The sequence below is a fragment of the Condylura cristata genome, unplaced genomic scaffold, assembly GCF_000260355.1.
Source record: "Condylura cristata isolate star-nosed mole 26May11 unplaced genomic scaffold, ConCri1.0 scaffold00010, whole genome shotgun sequence".
NCBI classification, from domain to species: domain Eukaryota; kingdom Metazoa; phylum Chordata; class Mammalia; order Eulipotyphla; family Talpidae; genus Condylura; species Condylura cristata.
Window position 1 is genome coordinate 37420677 of NW_004567111.1, and position 16193 is coordinate 37436869.

Sequence of the window (16193 nt, forward strand, 5' to 3'; positions counted from 1 at the left end):
TCTTAAAACCACCATACGCAATAAATATTTGGGGGATTTCTTTTTTACCCTAAAATATTACTATTAATTTTACCATTCATCAATAGATTTTATCTAAGTAATTATTTCTGTGGTATTCTAGTGGCAAGTTTCTATTTCTCTCATTTCTCCTACATTTACTAATTAGAATTCTTCTGTAAGAAAAGATTTGCTCCTGTTAAATGATACTTATTAAAAATATATATATTTCTATTATACCGATGACTAAAATTTGGTCATTATCCACTGGTTCTGACTCAAAGATTCCAAAAGATTTCCATTTCCTAAATACTGACTGTGTTAAAGGTGTCCTTTGCCATGTTAATTAAGGTAACTTTTGTAAAACATGAGAGGAAGGTAGGCTGTATGCCAGGGACCTGGCCTAGTGAAATGAGGTTTGGAACTTCCAGTCCTATCTCCTGACCTTACCAGAGGGGAAAAGAAGTGGAGTGTTTAGGTCAATTCCCAATGGCCAATAAGTTAACTGGTCAAGCCTATGTAATGAAGTCTCCATACGAATCCCCAAAAGGAGGGACTTTAGAGATATTCTGAGTAACTGAACACCAGTGGTCAATGAAAGTTTGGGGAAGATACGGTCAATGCCATGCCTGGAGAAGACATACAAGTTCCACAACTTTTCCCCACACTTTGCCCTGTGCATCTCTTTCATCTAGCTGTTGATTCATACCCTTTAGTATCCTTTGTAATAAGTGGGTAATTTAGTAAGTAAACGGGTTTCCTGAGTCCTACATGCAGCTCTAGCAAATGAACTGAACCTGTGGAAGGTGCTTGGGAACCTCTGATTTATAGACAGTTGGTTAGAACAGAAGCAAAATTAATAATTATTCTGAGTTTACAAAGGGCACAAGAAGTCTAGAAAAGGAATTGTGGAGACCTCTGACGTATTGTCAGTTAGTCAGAAGCACAGACTTGCAGTCAGTGTGTGAAGTGAAGGATAGTCCTAAGACTGAGTCCTTAACTTATGGAATCTGATGCTATCTTCAGGTAGGTAGTGTGAGAATGGAGCTGAACTCTTAAAATTCCTACTGGTACCCAGGACTTGGCTGTGAGAATCTCCACATACCCACTAAAATTAATCTTAGGACATACTAACAATGTAGTCCCTCCTCTCCTATATTCCTTGATAGCAGTACAGAGTTGTGGATATTTATTCTTTGGGTTATGATCTATTATTTATAGGGTGGCTCAAACTGTTGCAACTTTGGTTATTAGGAGCACTTTCAGTTGGTTCCTAGATCCTTCTGACATGAAACCACCCTGACTTTGTGGATCACTTTCTTACTTCCTGTCCCAGCCATATAATCAACCATTTCTTCAAAATGTCACGGTTACTTTAATTGGAGAACAGTACAACCAACAATCTAGGAGCTTGTATACTTCCTATTAGCAGTATTACATAGTTCATTATATTTCACTGCCACCCTAAGAGTAAGAGGAGTTCACACAAATAAACGAATCTCCTATTTTGTTTCCCCTGTTACGCCTTGGAACTCCAGCTCACATAGTAACAACTTTAAAATGCAAAACATCCTTTGGCACTTCAAAACATCCTATACAGTGACTTTTCATCCCAAATAACAATAGAAGACTCTCCCCCAAAGTCCTCTGGATCAATCTAGCAATCAAACAGGCATTTTTAGCAGCTACCCTGAAAATACTATGCTGAAGGCACACACTTTTAAATAAAAAGAGCCAAAACATCTCTTTAAACTAAAATATATATATTTATGAAATTGTAGCAATGAAACCAACAATCAAATTTTAAAATGATTTTAAAATAGTAGCTTAAATTCTTCTTACTGTTAAAGCACTAGAAACATTTTCCAGGGTAAATCTTACCTCTTTCATACATACTTATTAAGTACTATGACAAACATTAGTCTGAATTTCCGAAGATATGGAGAGACTTCTCTGCATTGTGGTGCTGAGTAAGCAAAATATAGGCTTGCAGAAAATTCCTATTAAAGACAGAATAAAAACTGCCCTTTGGATATCTTGTCCAACTCTACACATTAGTTGTAAGCGTTTCCTACCTGTTATCTTTCAACAACTATTTCTTGTCTCTCCCTCTATCCCTCTCCTATTTTCTTTTGTCTACATGGGGCAAAACATAATTTACGTGTTTTAGCCCCAAGATGACTTTTAAATTGTCTTCTAAAGAAAATGCTATATAAATATTGAAAAAGGTGCTGTAAGAAATGAAAACTTTTCAGTTTCCGACTCTCAAAAACAGACACTAACAATGGAAATTTGGGAAAGCTCATCTGTGGTGCTAGATTATTTTCTTACTTCTAACATCTATCTTTTAAATTATAGGCCAAAACCTACCTTTCAAAAAACAGAAGCCCACATAGCTTATGTCAGTGAGTAGGAAGATTGATGTCCCAGTGTCCTGTGGCAATAGTTGCATTTCTATTATAATGAAAGACTAGTAAATTGATCCTTTTTCTTTTGTGAATGCTAAGGCATTTCAGTGAGTGATGCCACACTATGTATCAGCTCTTCTCTAATTTAAACACCACTGGGCCACAAGCCAGGAAAGGCAAAAACATTGTTGCAAAATATATTTAAAGAACTTAATAGCAATAAAATAAACTTCATCCTAAATGACATACAAAAAAGAATTTAAAAAAATAAATGAATAGCTAACAGAATATAAAAAGGAAGTAAAAAACAGTGCACCACTAAGGAAATTAAGTGTTAACAGGCCACTCTCAAAACTGATAATTGGGGAAAGTCCAAATGACATAGTTTCCCCTCTGAAATAACGTCAATTCTCATTTCAAAGCATTTGTACAGTTACTCAGAGTTTACATGTCACTGACTATCACAAAAGGACAGTAGGTTAAGGAATTAATTTTCTAAGCACGGTCTGAGGTTTATAAAGATGCTTGAGAACTTCTCTAAAATGTGAATGCTGATGTCTGAATAAGGTTCTAAGCCCAAAGAAATGCAAAAATGTAAGAAACTGCGATCTTCATGTTTAAAGTATATTAAGTGCTAAAACCTGCCACATGAAGGCACTATAATAAACCCATTTAATCACATGCTGTCCTCCCTGCCACCAGCAACCTGAGCAATAAATAAGCCTAACAACTAGATCTTAAGATGGCGAGCTCTGGCCCACAGTACAGGAAGCTGGAAGACCGACATAATGGAAAGCAGAGATACTGAGACTATTTAGGGCATGTGAGAAAAAATAAACACATGTGGTTTTCTGTAGCTATACCTGGAATAAAATGCTAAAAAAAAAAAAAAAAAACAAAAACAGTGGTTTAACACACTAATTTGAAAAGCATAAAAGTCCAGAAGAAATTCCAGGTGTAGAATAAAAAATTTAAATGCACTCTTTCCTATAAATTAAGCTACCATAATTTGACTAGTTATTCTGATATCCTTGAAAAACAAAAATAAGTCATTTAAAAGATTTTTTTTTTATATTCAAGACTGACATTCTCACCACTGATCCTTAACATGGCTATGTTCCTAGCTTTGACGCTCAGCATAGGTAAACGTATCAGCATTTAACTAAAACAGATGTTTCACTCAACTGCTCCTAGGAAACAGACTGAATGTTTTCCATACAAAGATGAAAGGTATTTACTACTGTTTTTCACACCTAAAGTATCTCTTCAAGGCCTAAATACAGGCTTTACTGGAAGCAACATATAATCATCTTCTCATTGTTTCAGCACACACCGAAAGACGTCTTTAGAAAGTGAGAAAACATAACTAACCACTTGCCAAAGCTAACAAAATTAAAACAAGAGACAATTCAATGTCAGAGTCCTTCAAATGTTCAATTAGAGAACTATAGAAAATCAAGAATTAACAATATAGTGATAATATTTTCATTTGTGTCTCAAGTATTTTAATAAAATGAAAATTTGTATTTGAGTACAGATGATATTTTATCATTAAGGTAGTACTTTTTTAATCTGAGTAATTGTATGGGTTTTCTAAAATTTTTTTAAGGAAAAGAAAAATTAGTGTACAAGAATAAACTCAGCACCGGCCCAAGATGTAAGCTATCTTTTCCCTGCCATCAGCAAAGCCAAGAAGCTGCCTTTTCTAAAGTCTCTTCCACATCTCAACTATCCTACACACACATAGTGGCTTTTTTTAATAATAGTTTATTTTTACATCATTTTGTGCCGTTTTCCATCTCAGTTGTAATACCCGTGGGCTTCACCAAATCACCCGTGTGCCATAACCACAGTCCAGGGCATTTCCCTCCCCCAACCGTTTTTTATCCCATTCCCTTTCTATCCCCATAAAATGTCTCTGGTATATAGTAGTTCATTATTATTATTATTTTCTTGCCTGGTCCTTTATATTCCTGCTATGAGAGAAACTATCCAGTATTTTTCCTTTTCTTTCTGGCTTATTTCACTAAGCATGATCTTTTCCAGTTCCATCCATGTTGCTGCAAAAGGCATGTGTTTTATCTTTTTTGATTATTCAGTAATATTCCATTGTATATATGTACCACATCTTTTTAATACAGTCACCCACTTTGGGGCATTTGGGCAGTCTCCATGCCTTTCCAATTGTAAATAAAGCAGCAATAAACATGGGGGTGCAGGTATCTTTTTGAATCAGTGTTTTTGTGTCTTTTGGAAAGATACCTAGGAGAGGGATTGCTGGGTCATATGGAAGCTCAATTTTTAGCAGTTTGAGGAATCTCCAAACAGTTTCCATAGTTTGAATTCCCACCAGCAGTGCACATAGTGTTTTTTACACAAATTCACATTTTACATTTGGAGGAATTGTCATGCACTAGTTAAGTCTGACTTATAAGGTCAAATTCTGGCTCTCCCACAAGCTAGCAGCATAACTAAAATAAATTAGTTATTCTGTGTCCTTCAATTTCTAAAATAAAGTAACAACAATAAATATCAAAGAAACTGTTATGAGGACAATCTCGTAACACATAGCATTTAACACACACATAGCATTTAGAGTATAATAACCAATGTAATGAGTGTTATTGGTGTTAACTTATTATTCTTACTAAATTTATCTTATTATTCTTAGGTCAACATTTCCTTATGACAAGATCCTTTTCTATTCTAATTTAGTCAATGAATTGGTTACTCCCCCATTCTTGGTATCCACAAGTTGTCATGTGAATAGAAACTGCTAGCAAATTTCCTCCCATGTAAACCCTCAGCAAGTGGCTTATGGTGTACAATCAGTAGCAGATGACTAGCGTTGACAACATTCTTTCCTATTTTATGTTAAGTGAAAGAGTTTCTTGGGCTTTACAGATATGTTGTACCTTTTGTCTACTCATTTTTTAAAAAAAGATTTAATTATTTATGCATAAAGATCTGGGGTATAGGTCAGAGGTACAGAGGCAATGAAAGGATTCTCCAGAGTCAGAGTGGGGAGCAGAGCAGATAGAGTGACAAATTACACTGCTGAGGGGAGCAGCGGGTGAGACAGGAGAGGTCTGCAGCACCATATGGGTCACCTCCCTGGTTGGGGATCAAACTCATGCTGAAGAGGCCAAGGCTAGCCTCATAGTGCTGTAATTCAACACGCTGCACCATGAGGGAGGGCCCTCATTTTTTAAAATATAATTTGTTTATATATATTTTACATCATTGTTCATATTTGTACAATGTTTGGTTTCTCCTCTCAGGTGTAGTCTTCATAGAATTCCCACCACCAATTCACCTGTGCACTGTGACCATAGTCCCTGGTGCTTGTCTACTCATTTTTAAGGAGACTTAAAAGTTTCTGAAGCTTGCACAAATATGTTGCCTTGTTTGATAGTCATGACAACTCTAAAATAGATTAAGATAGGTACCATTCTCTTCTTTACAGGAGGATAAATATGTTACTGGAAGGAAAGGTGCTAGAATAATTTACACATGCATTTTTATTTCTCAGAGGGAAAACATCTGAGAGGCAGAAAGCTCTATCTGTATTTGATAGCAGCACTTTGGTCCTTATGCCTATGAAAAACAAAAATATCACTACTTTTTTATATATATATTTGCCATTGAATCTCCACAAACCAGGCTATGAAGAATTAACTTCAGCACCATTGACTACTCTTACAAAACACATTATTTCCTGTTTATCTTACCAGAATCCGTGTTCACCAAAACACTCAGAGGGTCTGCATTCGCCTCAGGTGAACATTCAGGTTTCAAATTGCTTGAGTAATCGCCTGATCCAATGACTGCTCTCTGCCCAACATGGTCATTTTTCCATTTGTGATGTTTGCCAGGACTTCTGATCTTTGCCATCTGTGAATGTCTGGACATCCCCTTCATCTTGCTGAAGCATGAAAAATATAATTCTTAATATAAAAGGCACTGACATTTCAAAGTATTTTGGATAAAATAATGAATTCAAAAGAAACCTAGTTGTCAAATCAATTACTTATAGCTCAGTACATTAAAGACCAGCCTCAATGGCTCCAAAGACAGAAAACACTGTGATATACTTTTAAAAGAACATACAACATTACACTTTATCAATATAAATATGCACATTTCCTCCTATTTCTAATTATTTATTACTAATGAATAGAAACAGTGTCTTTTAAATAATGATTTTATTTGTATTTGACACACCAGCTAAACACACTTGTTAATTCTAACTGTAGACTTTGCATTTTTTTGTAAAAAAATGCGGATATAATCAGATTAATTCTAAAACCTAAAAGTTTTACTTCTTACTTTTCATATTTTATATCTTCTATCTTTTTGTTGCTTCACTGCAAGGCCTTACAATATGGCGTTTAATAAAAGTGGTGTTTGTGGACATCCTTGTCCCAATCTCAGGGGAAAACTGATCAGTATTTCACTATTAACTATGATTTCTGCTTACTTTTTAACCCTTTATAGATAAGGGAAATTATCTTTTACTACTAGTTTGCTGATTCTTATTTTTTCACAAATGGATCTTAAATTGTATCAAAACCTTTTCCTTATTTATTAAAATAATCATTTTTTTCATTCTATTGTGGGAAATTTGATTTTATAATAAAAAAAAAGGTGCAGACAAGCATTTAAAAAAGGGAAAAAAACCTATTACTTATGTGCTGTATACACATGAAATGGCTCTGGACTAGAACAAATGCCTCCGGGAAGGAAAGCATTAGCAGGGAGACAAAAATAGAAAAGACTTGTTAACTATAAAACTTTCTGGAAACTATATATTGGGCATACTTTTTTTTTTTTAAGATTTATTTATTTGTTCATACAGAACTGGGGTACAGACCAGAGGCTCAGGGGCAGTGAGAGGCTTTACCAGAGACAGAGTGGGGAGCAGAGCAGGCAGATCGATGAAGTACACTGCTGAGGGGAGCAGCGGGCGGGTCAGGAGAGGTCTGCCACGCCATGTGGCCACCTCCCGGGCAGGCGGGAATGGAACTCATGAAGAAGTGGCTTTAGCTTCTCAGTGCTGTGCTTTAACCTGCTGCGCCACCAGGGAGGGCCTGGGCAGTATGATTTTTTAAGTAAAAAAAATATGTTACCTAAGCAAATACAATTTTTGGTGTATACTTTTTATAATTTAAAAGTATACTTCTTTAAAATAAACAGAGAATGCAAAACAGTTGAATGAACTTACCCATACTGTGTTGTTGTCAATACTGCTCCTCTCTTTTCCTTTTCAAGTTTTAACCTGTTCTTTCTTTCAATATTGGCCAAAGTTGGGTAGTTTCTAGAAAACAAAAAGTTTTGTCAGAATACAATTTTAATTAAGCAAACTAGTGTACTTAATATTTTTTGTTTAATGATTAATAAACCTTTATACACCTTTAATTACTTCTGTTTTTTTTTAAAGGAGAAAAGTAGACTATAACAATGCTACTGAAGGGAAGCTCATTTCCTAGGCCACAGAACTTGCTACCAGTCTAGATAACTAGATAATGGACTTACACTAGAATTTAAATCAAATTTACCCAAAAAATGTACTCAAAGAGATTTAACCTATGTGGCACATACCCATATATTGTAAGAAAAAAGAATATGAAATTACTTATGCAAATATATACTATATACAGCCAAAGTTACCAAGATGAGGAAGAAACATCTATCAAAAGCTATAATCTACGAGGAAGGAAAGTAAGGCACACAAATAGCTGCAATACAGGGCAAAATATAAGTCCCCCAAAGAGTGAAAAACTAGAGGATGTGAGAGAACAATCGTATCTACTAAAGAAATTCAGAAAGAAAGGAACATGAAAAAAATTAGCTTTAAATCATGATGAAAAAAATCAGATGAAAAAAAAGTCAGCATTTTAAGCAGAGCAAACAAGTAAACAAGCCAAGTTCTGAGAAAGTGCAAGAGAGATAGAGATACAGCGAATGACTACCACGTTACATAGTTACAGACAATCAGGCCAGAAAGGGAGGCTGTGGGCACAAAGTGCCTTGAACAGTAGACTAGAACATGTGTATTTAACTCAGAAGAAGTGTGAAACCACTGAAAGATACCAACAGGAAGAGACATATACAAGGCAGTGATTAAGATGAAATCTGACGGCAGTGTGCAAAAGAATTGTTCTGACAAAGCTTTCTTTGTTCCTTCACACAGTTGTGTGGACATAGTTACCAGACTCTGCTGGTAAGAAAATAGATCCTAAAAAGTATAAAAAACATAAAGGGAGGGGAACAGAAATATCTCTCTACCACGAAGGTTGGCTGATCATGAGAGTAAAATCTGAAATCATGTTTCCTGGACATTTATTTCCACCCCTTTATTTGTTAGCATCTACATCATTGACTTGAATAGCTCAGATACTAGGAAGTCTAAGGGTTAGCTACATTGGAAGGCAACAATGGAAATGACATTGAGTAAGTGATGAAGTAATCAGAAAATTAGGGACTGAATTTCAATGAGGACAGTGCAAAGCAATCTATCCTGCCAAGAAAAATAAACTCCATAAATAAAAGATGATGAATGTACAAGCTATAAATAAACATAAGAGGAAAAGATCAAGGTCATAGCAGATAAAAATCTGACAACTACTCAGCACCATATAACTATACTTTTGGAAAGCAAACATAATCGAGATTATATGGAATAGACACTGGCATATATACAAGTGTGAAATCTTCCTCCCCTGATCTCAAAAGTGGTCAAAAACTCTCAGGGCACTGTGTCAAGTTTTGTACTTCTAAAGTGAAAAGGAATGTTGAGGAAAAATAAAACTTGGAACGGATTCAGAAAAGACTCAAAGATGATTAACAGGATGAAAAGTAAAACATCTGAAGAAAGATGAAAGGAACTGGACTATTTGCAGCCTTTAAAAGAGGAAGAGAAGTGACAATAAATGATCTTACAAAGAGGATGGCAGCCAGCTGTTCTCAACCTGAAGTCAGAATATGGAGAAATAGAAAGAATGAGAAATAAAGGTAATGACTTTCACAGGCCTCTCAGTGTCTAGGCATGTAATTCATAGCTATTCAATACCCTCCACATTTTTCAAATTCATTTGTTCTTACTATGTGTTTCTTCAATATTTTTGTTCTTTTGTTTGCTAACATTTTGGACCATATGCAAATAATAAAGTTTTGGTATAAGTGCACCATGTACAAGCAAGCAGATGCTATATTAAATGCTTCTCAGTGATAAAGAATGTGAGCATTTGTTAGACCAAGTGGACTTTAAGTGAGATATAGGAAAAAAAACTGCAAGATTCTTTTGGTGTAAAGATTCTTTTGGTGGAAATCTTTTTAAGCAGGTCACTTTCTCTTTCAGGCAAATTAAAAAGTGAGACTCCTAAAGGAAAGATCTTTCAATATCCCTTCAAAAGCTGTAACATATTTCTTAATGCTTAAATTAATGAAAATCTCCTCCAAAACATACACTCTTATTTACATAGAACCTAGAAACTGAAAAGCAGGGGTACTAAAAAGCAAATTATCCCATAAAAGTGAAATCAAAAACATAAGACATGGCTACACATATATCAACAACCAGCAAGGCTCCTTTAGTAACACACTCTAGAGATATGAAAATAAAGAAAAGTCTAGAGCTTTGGTAAAAGATACAGTTTAACTTCCTAAAGTACACCTGAAACAACAAATCTTCTTTAGATTTGTCTACAGTCATACAGACAAAAAAGTTAATTGTTAAACTATTAGTGAATGGATGTTATGAAGTTATACTGTGACAATTGATATTTTCACAGTTGGTTTCTCTATTTTAATCTGCTAAAATCACTTTTCTCCCTGTACCTTCATATTCCCTTCTATCCCTAAAGGACCTCACTCTGTGACTTTTATCCTTTTTCTTTCTCCCTCTTTCATCTCCTCTCTCCTCTCCTCTTTGCCTTCCCTTTGTTTATGCCATAAGTTTCCAGTGAAAAAACCTTAAACTAGAGTCAACAAATGCTTGACTGAGCCAACCATTATCTAAGCACCTATCAATTCTGATGACATTGCACTCTTTCCTTATCCTCCAATCATCATCAGTTTATTGACTTTTCCAAAAAGCCTGTAAAACTATATTCCCTGTTTACTTGCACTGAACCACAAATGCTTCAGCACAAGCCATACTGCTGTATTTTCATTTTAAGGTTTTTCTGAACTTCAAAAAGATGTACTCTTTAGGAGCAGACACCCCACTGTTCCAAATCAGGAGACACAATTTGAAAGGATTTCCTCTGAACCATAGTAACTACTGGAAAAAAAAAAAAAGACCACAAAACTGCGCCACCTAGTGGCCTCCCAATTTGCTGTGAAGTTAATGTTTCAATGTTTCTAAAATCACGGTTTTTAGAACAAATCTACACTGTTTTTCATAGTGGCAAATCACACAGCATTGTACCTCACAGACCAGGGGTAAGATAGAATCTTCTGGGGTAGAAAGAGGGAGGAGGTTTGAGGAGGGAAGGCAAGGTATTCTTTTGGCAGGTTATAAGTAGAAAGCCTTAAAATTCTTAAACAAATACTGTTTTATTTCTCTGAAGAGAAATAAAAGCCAAAATGTGCTTTCTTTTAAAGATAAAGGAGCAATACACCAAGCAAATCTTTAGTACTTTCTTCTAGTTCTAAAATTATTACTCCAAGGAAAGTTGACAGGGTTTCCAGCACAGTAGTTACACAAAGGCTCTATTGCTCCAGCTGTCAAAGACAGTGGCTTCTTCAGAAAGACTGTAGCACTCACAAGATAAAATTCAAAATATAAAGATTATTCTGCCATATCAGTGTGAAATTTACTGTTTAGAATTCAAATAATAGTTTTTTAAAAGTTGAGGACAGATCTTTGAAAAGGAAGTAAATTTTTATAGTAAGTTTTTAAAATACTGCTAAGAAGTTATTACAATGTTAAGAAATATACCATCTATGCCAAAAGAAATGTTACCAAACTTATTATAAATTCATGTAACAGAGTAACGTTTGAACACTTCAAAATATATTAATGAGCACCTCAGATTAATCCAGCCCCACATGGTAAAAATCAATCCTTCTTTTGCCTGCAGTCTCAGGCCACCTTGTATATCTATTGTATGTCTCATATTACAGTGAGTCTTAAAAACAAGCCCACTTTAAAATGTAATAAAATCCTTCCCTTTTTGAATACTAGGCATTTACATTTAGTTTTCAAGTTTAACTATGGTCAATATCTTAACATTAATATAAAAATTCAGAGGTTGCTGAAATTTCTCTATACCAACTGAAAATCATGTGAGCCTTCTCCCCCGGAGCTTTATATAAATATATGCTATCCAAGCTAGTTTGTTTTTTCTTTAAGTATTAATTAATAATCTGTAAGTTTCTCTGGTCAGTGGAATTTTTTTCATTTAAAACATTTCTCACAGAAAACCACAAGAGGGCAGAGTTAACACTCATACAGGGAAAGTTGCAGATGATGATTCCAAAATCAGATCAGCTAGGTTTTGTCTTGGAGAAGACCTGTCCTAAAATAGAGTTTAACGTTCAAAACCATGGCAGATTTCTAACCATAGTTATTAATCAGATAAACACATATTTGCCCAGTTTTTAAAAACATGAATTAAAAGTGTGTCAGAAAGATTTCTCCAATCGCATGTTTGTGTATCAAAATAGAATTATACCTATAATGCCATAATAAAAATATCTCCATATGAATTTACATATACCAACATTTATTAAGCACTCTTCTATCAATGGCACCATGGGATAAATAACCACATAAAAGATAATTCTTACGGCCCTCCCTGGTGACGCAGTGGGTTAAAGCACTGAACTAAGAAAAAGCCACTTCCGCATGAGTTCGATCCCCACCTGCCCCGGAGGAGATCCACATGGCATGGCAGACCTCTCCTGACCTGCCCGCTGCTCCCCTCAGCAGTGTACTTCGTCGATCTGCCTGTTCTGCTCCCCACTCTGTCCCTGGTGAATCCTCTCAACCTCCGCATCTCTGGCCTATACCCCAGTTCTGTATGAATAAATAAATCTTTAAAAAAAAAAAAAGATAATTCTTACATTTCTAATGTTTGTGACTGATTCACCGAATTTTCATTTTAAAAAGGTAGGCTTATCATGGAGCTTCCCTACGACCCAGCAATCCCACTCCTAGGTATATATCCAAAAGGCACAAAAACAATGATTCCAAAAGATACCTGCACCCCCATGTTTACTGCTGATTTATTTACAATTGGAAGACATGGAAACAGGCCAAATATTCAAAAGTGGATGACTGTTTAAAAAGATATGGTACAGATACACAATGGAATATTACTCAGCAACCAAAAAAATAAACACACCAAACACACACATGCCTTTTGCAGCAACATGGATAGAGCTGGAAAAGATCATGCTTAGTGAAATAAGCCAGAAAGAAAAGGAAAAATACTGGATGTTTTCTCTCATATCAGGAATATAATGGACCAGGCGAAAAAATAATGATAATGATGAACAGCTATATACCAGAGACATTTTATGGGGGTGGAGTGGGGAACTGGATCAAAAACAGTGAGGGGAGGGAAATGCACTGGACTATGGTGATGGCACATGGGTGATTTGGTAATGGAAAGCACAAGGGGATTACAACTGAGATGGAAAAATGCACAAAATGATGTAAAAATAAACTATTATATATTTTTTTTTAATGTGAAATATGGGGGGGGGAGGCAGGTTTATTAGGAAAAAGAGACACCCGCAAAGAAATAGACCGACAGTGTTTGGACAAGATCTGCATGTGATTTTTTTTTTTAATGACATATATGCAAGAAGCTCATCAACAGGACTAAAGTAAAGGACATATGTACTAAAAAGGCAGGAGATATGGCACATTAGAAGGGCAATATATTCTTCCAAGCAGATGAAAAAAATATTCCCAAAACAGCAGGATTTCCACTAGGCTAAAGCAAAAGCAATAAGCAAAACTTGTAGATGGAATGGGTAAAGATTTTTCTATAATCTGCAGCATAAGCAAAACTGAGGCTAAGGCTGTAAAGGGGAAGGGAGGGGGGAAAACAACCACAACTGTTTGCAAAGGAGCCATAATAACTGTGGCTGGGATAAAGACCTATAAGCAAGTTATGTGGGACCAATTAGAAAACATGTTTTAAGCCCACAGTATAGAATACTGGCTGCCAGATTCAAGGAGTATTGTTTCCATTGATATTTTATGCCAGGTAAAATAAAATCAGTTTAAGAAATTTTATTCTACATAGTCAGCTATATAAGAAACATATCTACATCAAACATCTAGTATTTCACAACAAACACTAATTTTGTCATTAGTCAAGTCAGTTCCTTAAGTATGAGCTCTAACTATTCACTCACAGAGTACATTTCAACAGTGTGGTTCTTTTGAAGGGCACTTAGCAACTAAGCCAGAGCTGAGATTTTGCCATATGGATACAAAGAAGGGTGATGAAATACTGAGATAATGAGATATTGAGTAGTTGAAGTGATTTAAACTGGGTGGAAAGTAAGAACAGAAAGCTCATGACAAAAGGGTAAAGGATTAAAGAACAAGAAGCCTCATCTTAGACCAAGGACAGACAGAGGAGGCAGTGATCATATACAGAATGAAGTTATGATCAAGAGAGTATGCCCAAATTTACAATTTCTATGGCAGAAAGTTCAGAAGATACAGAATATGAAAGTAAATGGTTAAATATGCACAGAGTTGTTAAGGATGCTGGAAAACTGAATATAAGGTACTAAATGAACCCGTACAGCTGTGAATCTCAAAAAGGAATTCCAAGTCTACACACTTCTGTTGCCAAGGACAGGATGGCAAAGGCCACTGCAACCTGTCTCGTTAGTCTCTGGGGAGGGCATCAGAACTGCAGAGGGCTGCTAGACAGATGGCAAGAAACTCAGAGGAAAAGGGCAAAGGAGGAATTAGCTGGAATCTGTACTGAGGAGGCCCTCTGACACAAAATCAAACAGTCACTTTTTGTTCTTGTTTTACTTGAACTTTTCATAGCAATCTGCACTGCTTACCATAACTTCTTTCCTGAAATTCTTCATCTATATCTATGACATGTCCTATTCTTAGTTTTCTTCTATCTCTCTGGCTCTCACTATTAGCTTATCCTCTCTTTTCATTCTACTCTCTCTCTGATAAATGTCCACTACAGTCAAGGTTCCATGATCTAAAAGCATCTACCTTCATTCTCAGTCCCCAGTGTTCATGTAACATCTTCAAATAAATATCTCAAAACCTCCTCATACTCAATGTCAAAAGTCCATTATGTCCCAGCCCTCTCTCAACACTCCCTGTCTCAGCAGCAGTCACACCTTTCATAGAGGTACTCAAACCAATAACTTGAATTCTCCTTAAAGCCTCTTTCCTCTTCAACTTCATAACCATGTAATCAATTAGCCTCTCCTAAATGTAAAACGTAATTCTGCTTCCACCACAGCCAGCTTTTAAAAGTCTTTGTCATATCTTACCTATATTTAAGTTTCTTGGGCAAGTCAATCTGTCTGGACACTATTTCCTGCCTCTCCTCATCTCTTCCTAGTTAGATCTGAGTTCAGTTCAAATCGTCCATCATCCTTTATTGATGACTACCCAGCTCGTCCAGACTAGGTCCTTCCTCTTAGAAGTTGAACAGGGAAGAGAGAAAGATAATGGAAAAGAGAAACAACTACGCAAAAAGTAGATGATTGGATTAAAGAGATATGGTACATATACACAATGGAATATTACTCACAACCAAAAAGAAAACACACATCCCTTTTGCAGCAACATGGATGGAGCTGGAAAAGATCATGCTTAGTGAAATAAGCCAGAAAGAAAAGGAAAAATACCGGATGGTTTCCTCTCATAGCAGGGATATAACGGATCAGGCGACAAAATAATAATAATAATGAACAACTATATATAAGAAACATTTTACGGGGTGAAGTGGGGAATGGGATCAAAAACAGTGGGGGGAGGGAAATGCACTGGACTATGGCGATGGCACAAGGTGATTTGGTGATAGAAAGCCCACCAGGAGTCTAACTGAGATGAAAAATAATGCATAAAATGACGTAAAAATAAACTATGATATATTTTTTAAAGTATTCATAAAGACCTACTAGACAATGTTGTGCAAAGTTGAAAAAAAATTATCACTCAAAAAAATCACTGCTAACTAGTAAAACCACTGTCATTCTTCTCAAAGGAATGAAACAGTCATGAAAGGAATTAGCACTAATGAGTTACAGTAACTACAATCTGATCAAGAGGGCTAACAGTAGAGGCAACAACCTAGTGTATCAGCAGTGAAGGAATTTCCATTCACTAGCAGGCTACAATCCTCAACAGCGTCGCCATCAGCTCTTCCAAAACTAAGAATCAGACAGGAAAGGAACTCTATTGGATTATTGCTCTATGTAAAATAATAACAAAATGAAGCAACCAACAGATTAAAAACACACATTAAAGTTAAGAGTGGAGCTGTGAAGAAAAAAAATTGGATTTTAAAGAAGTCACCTAGAAAAGAGGAGCTTCAGTGCAATGCTTCAAATTCTTCACTAAATTAAACCATCTCATGGTTCTAGCTTCACTGACTTCTAAATTTAACCTTATATTTTTCTTAAAGATTTATTTATTTACGCATACAGAACTGGGGTAGAGGCCAGAGGTGCGGAGGGTGAGAGGCTACACCAGAGACAGAGTGGGGAGCAGAACAGACAGATCAACAAAGTACACTGCTGATTGAAGCAGCAGGCAGGTCAATAGAGGTCTCTGGG

General features: G+C 35.8%; 1 protein-coding gene across 1 annotated transcript in view; it reads right to left on the reverse strand.

Annotated features, from left to right (window-relative positions):
• NUFIP1 (nuclear fragile X mental retardation protein interacting protein 1) overlaps nt 1-16193 on the reverse strand; it is a 35038-nt gene that overhangs the window by 9894 nt on the left and 8951 nt on the right. Inside the window, exons 6-7 of the mRNA XM_004680313.2 lie at nt 7630-7722; nt 6137-6330 (exon numbers count right to left, since the gene is read on the reverse strand). Of these exons, the coding sequence (XP_004680370.1) occupies nt 6137-6330; nt 7630-7722 (287 nt within the window). The remainder of the gene's footprint in view (nt 1-6136; nt 6331-7629; nt 7723-16193) is intronic.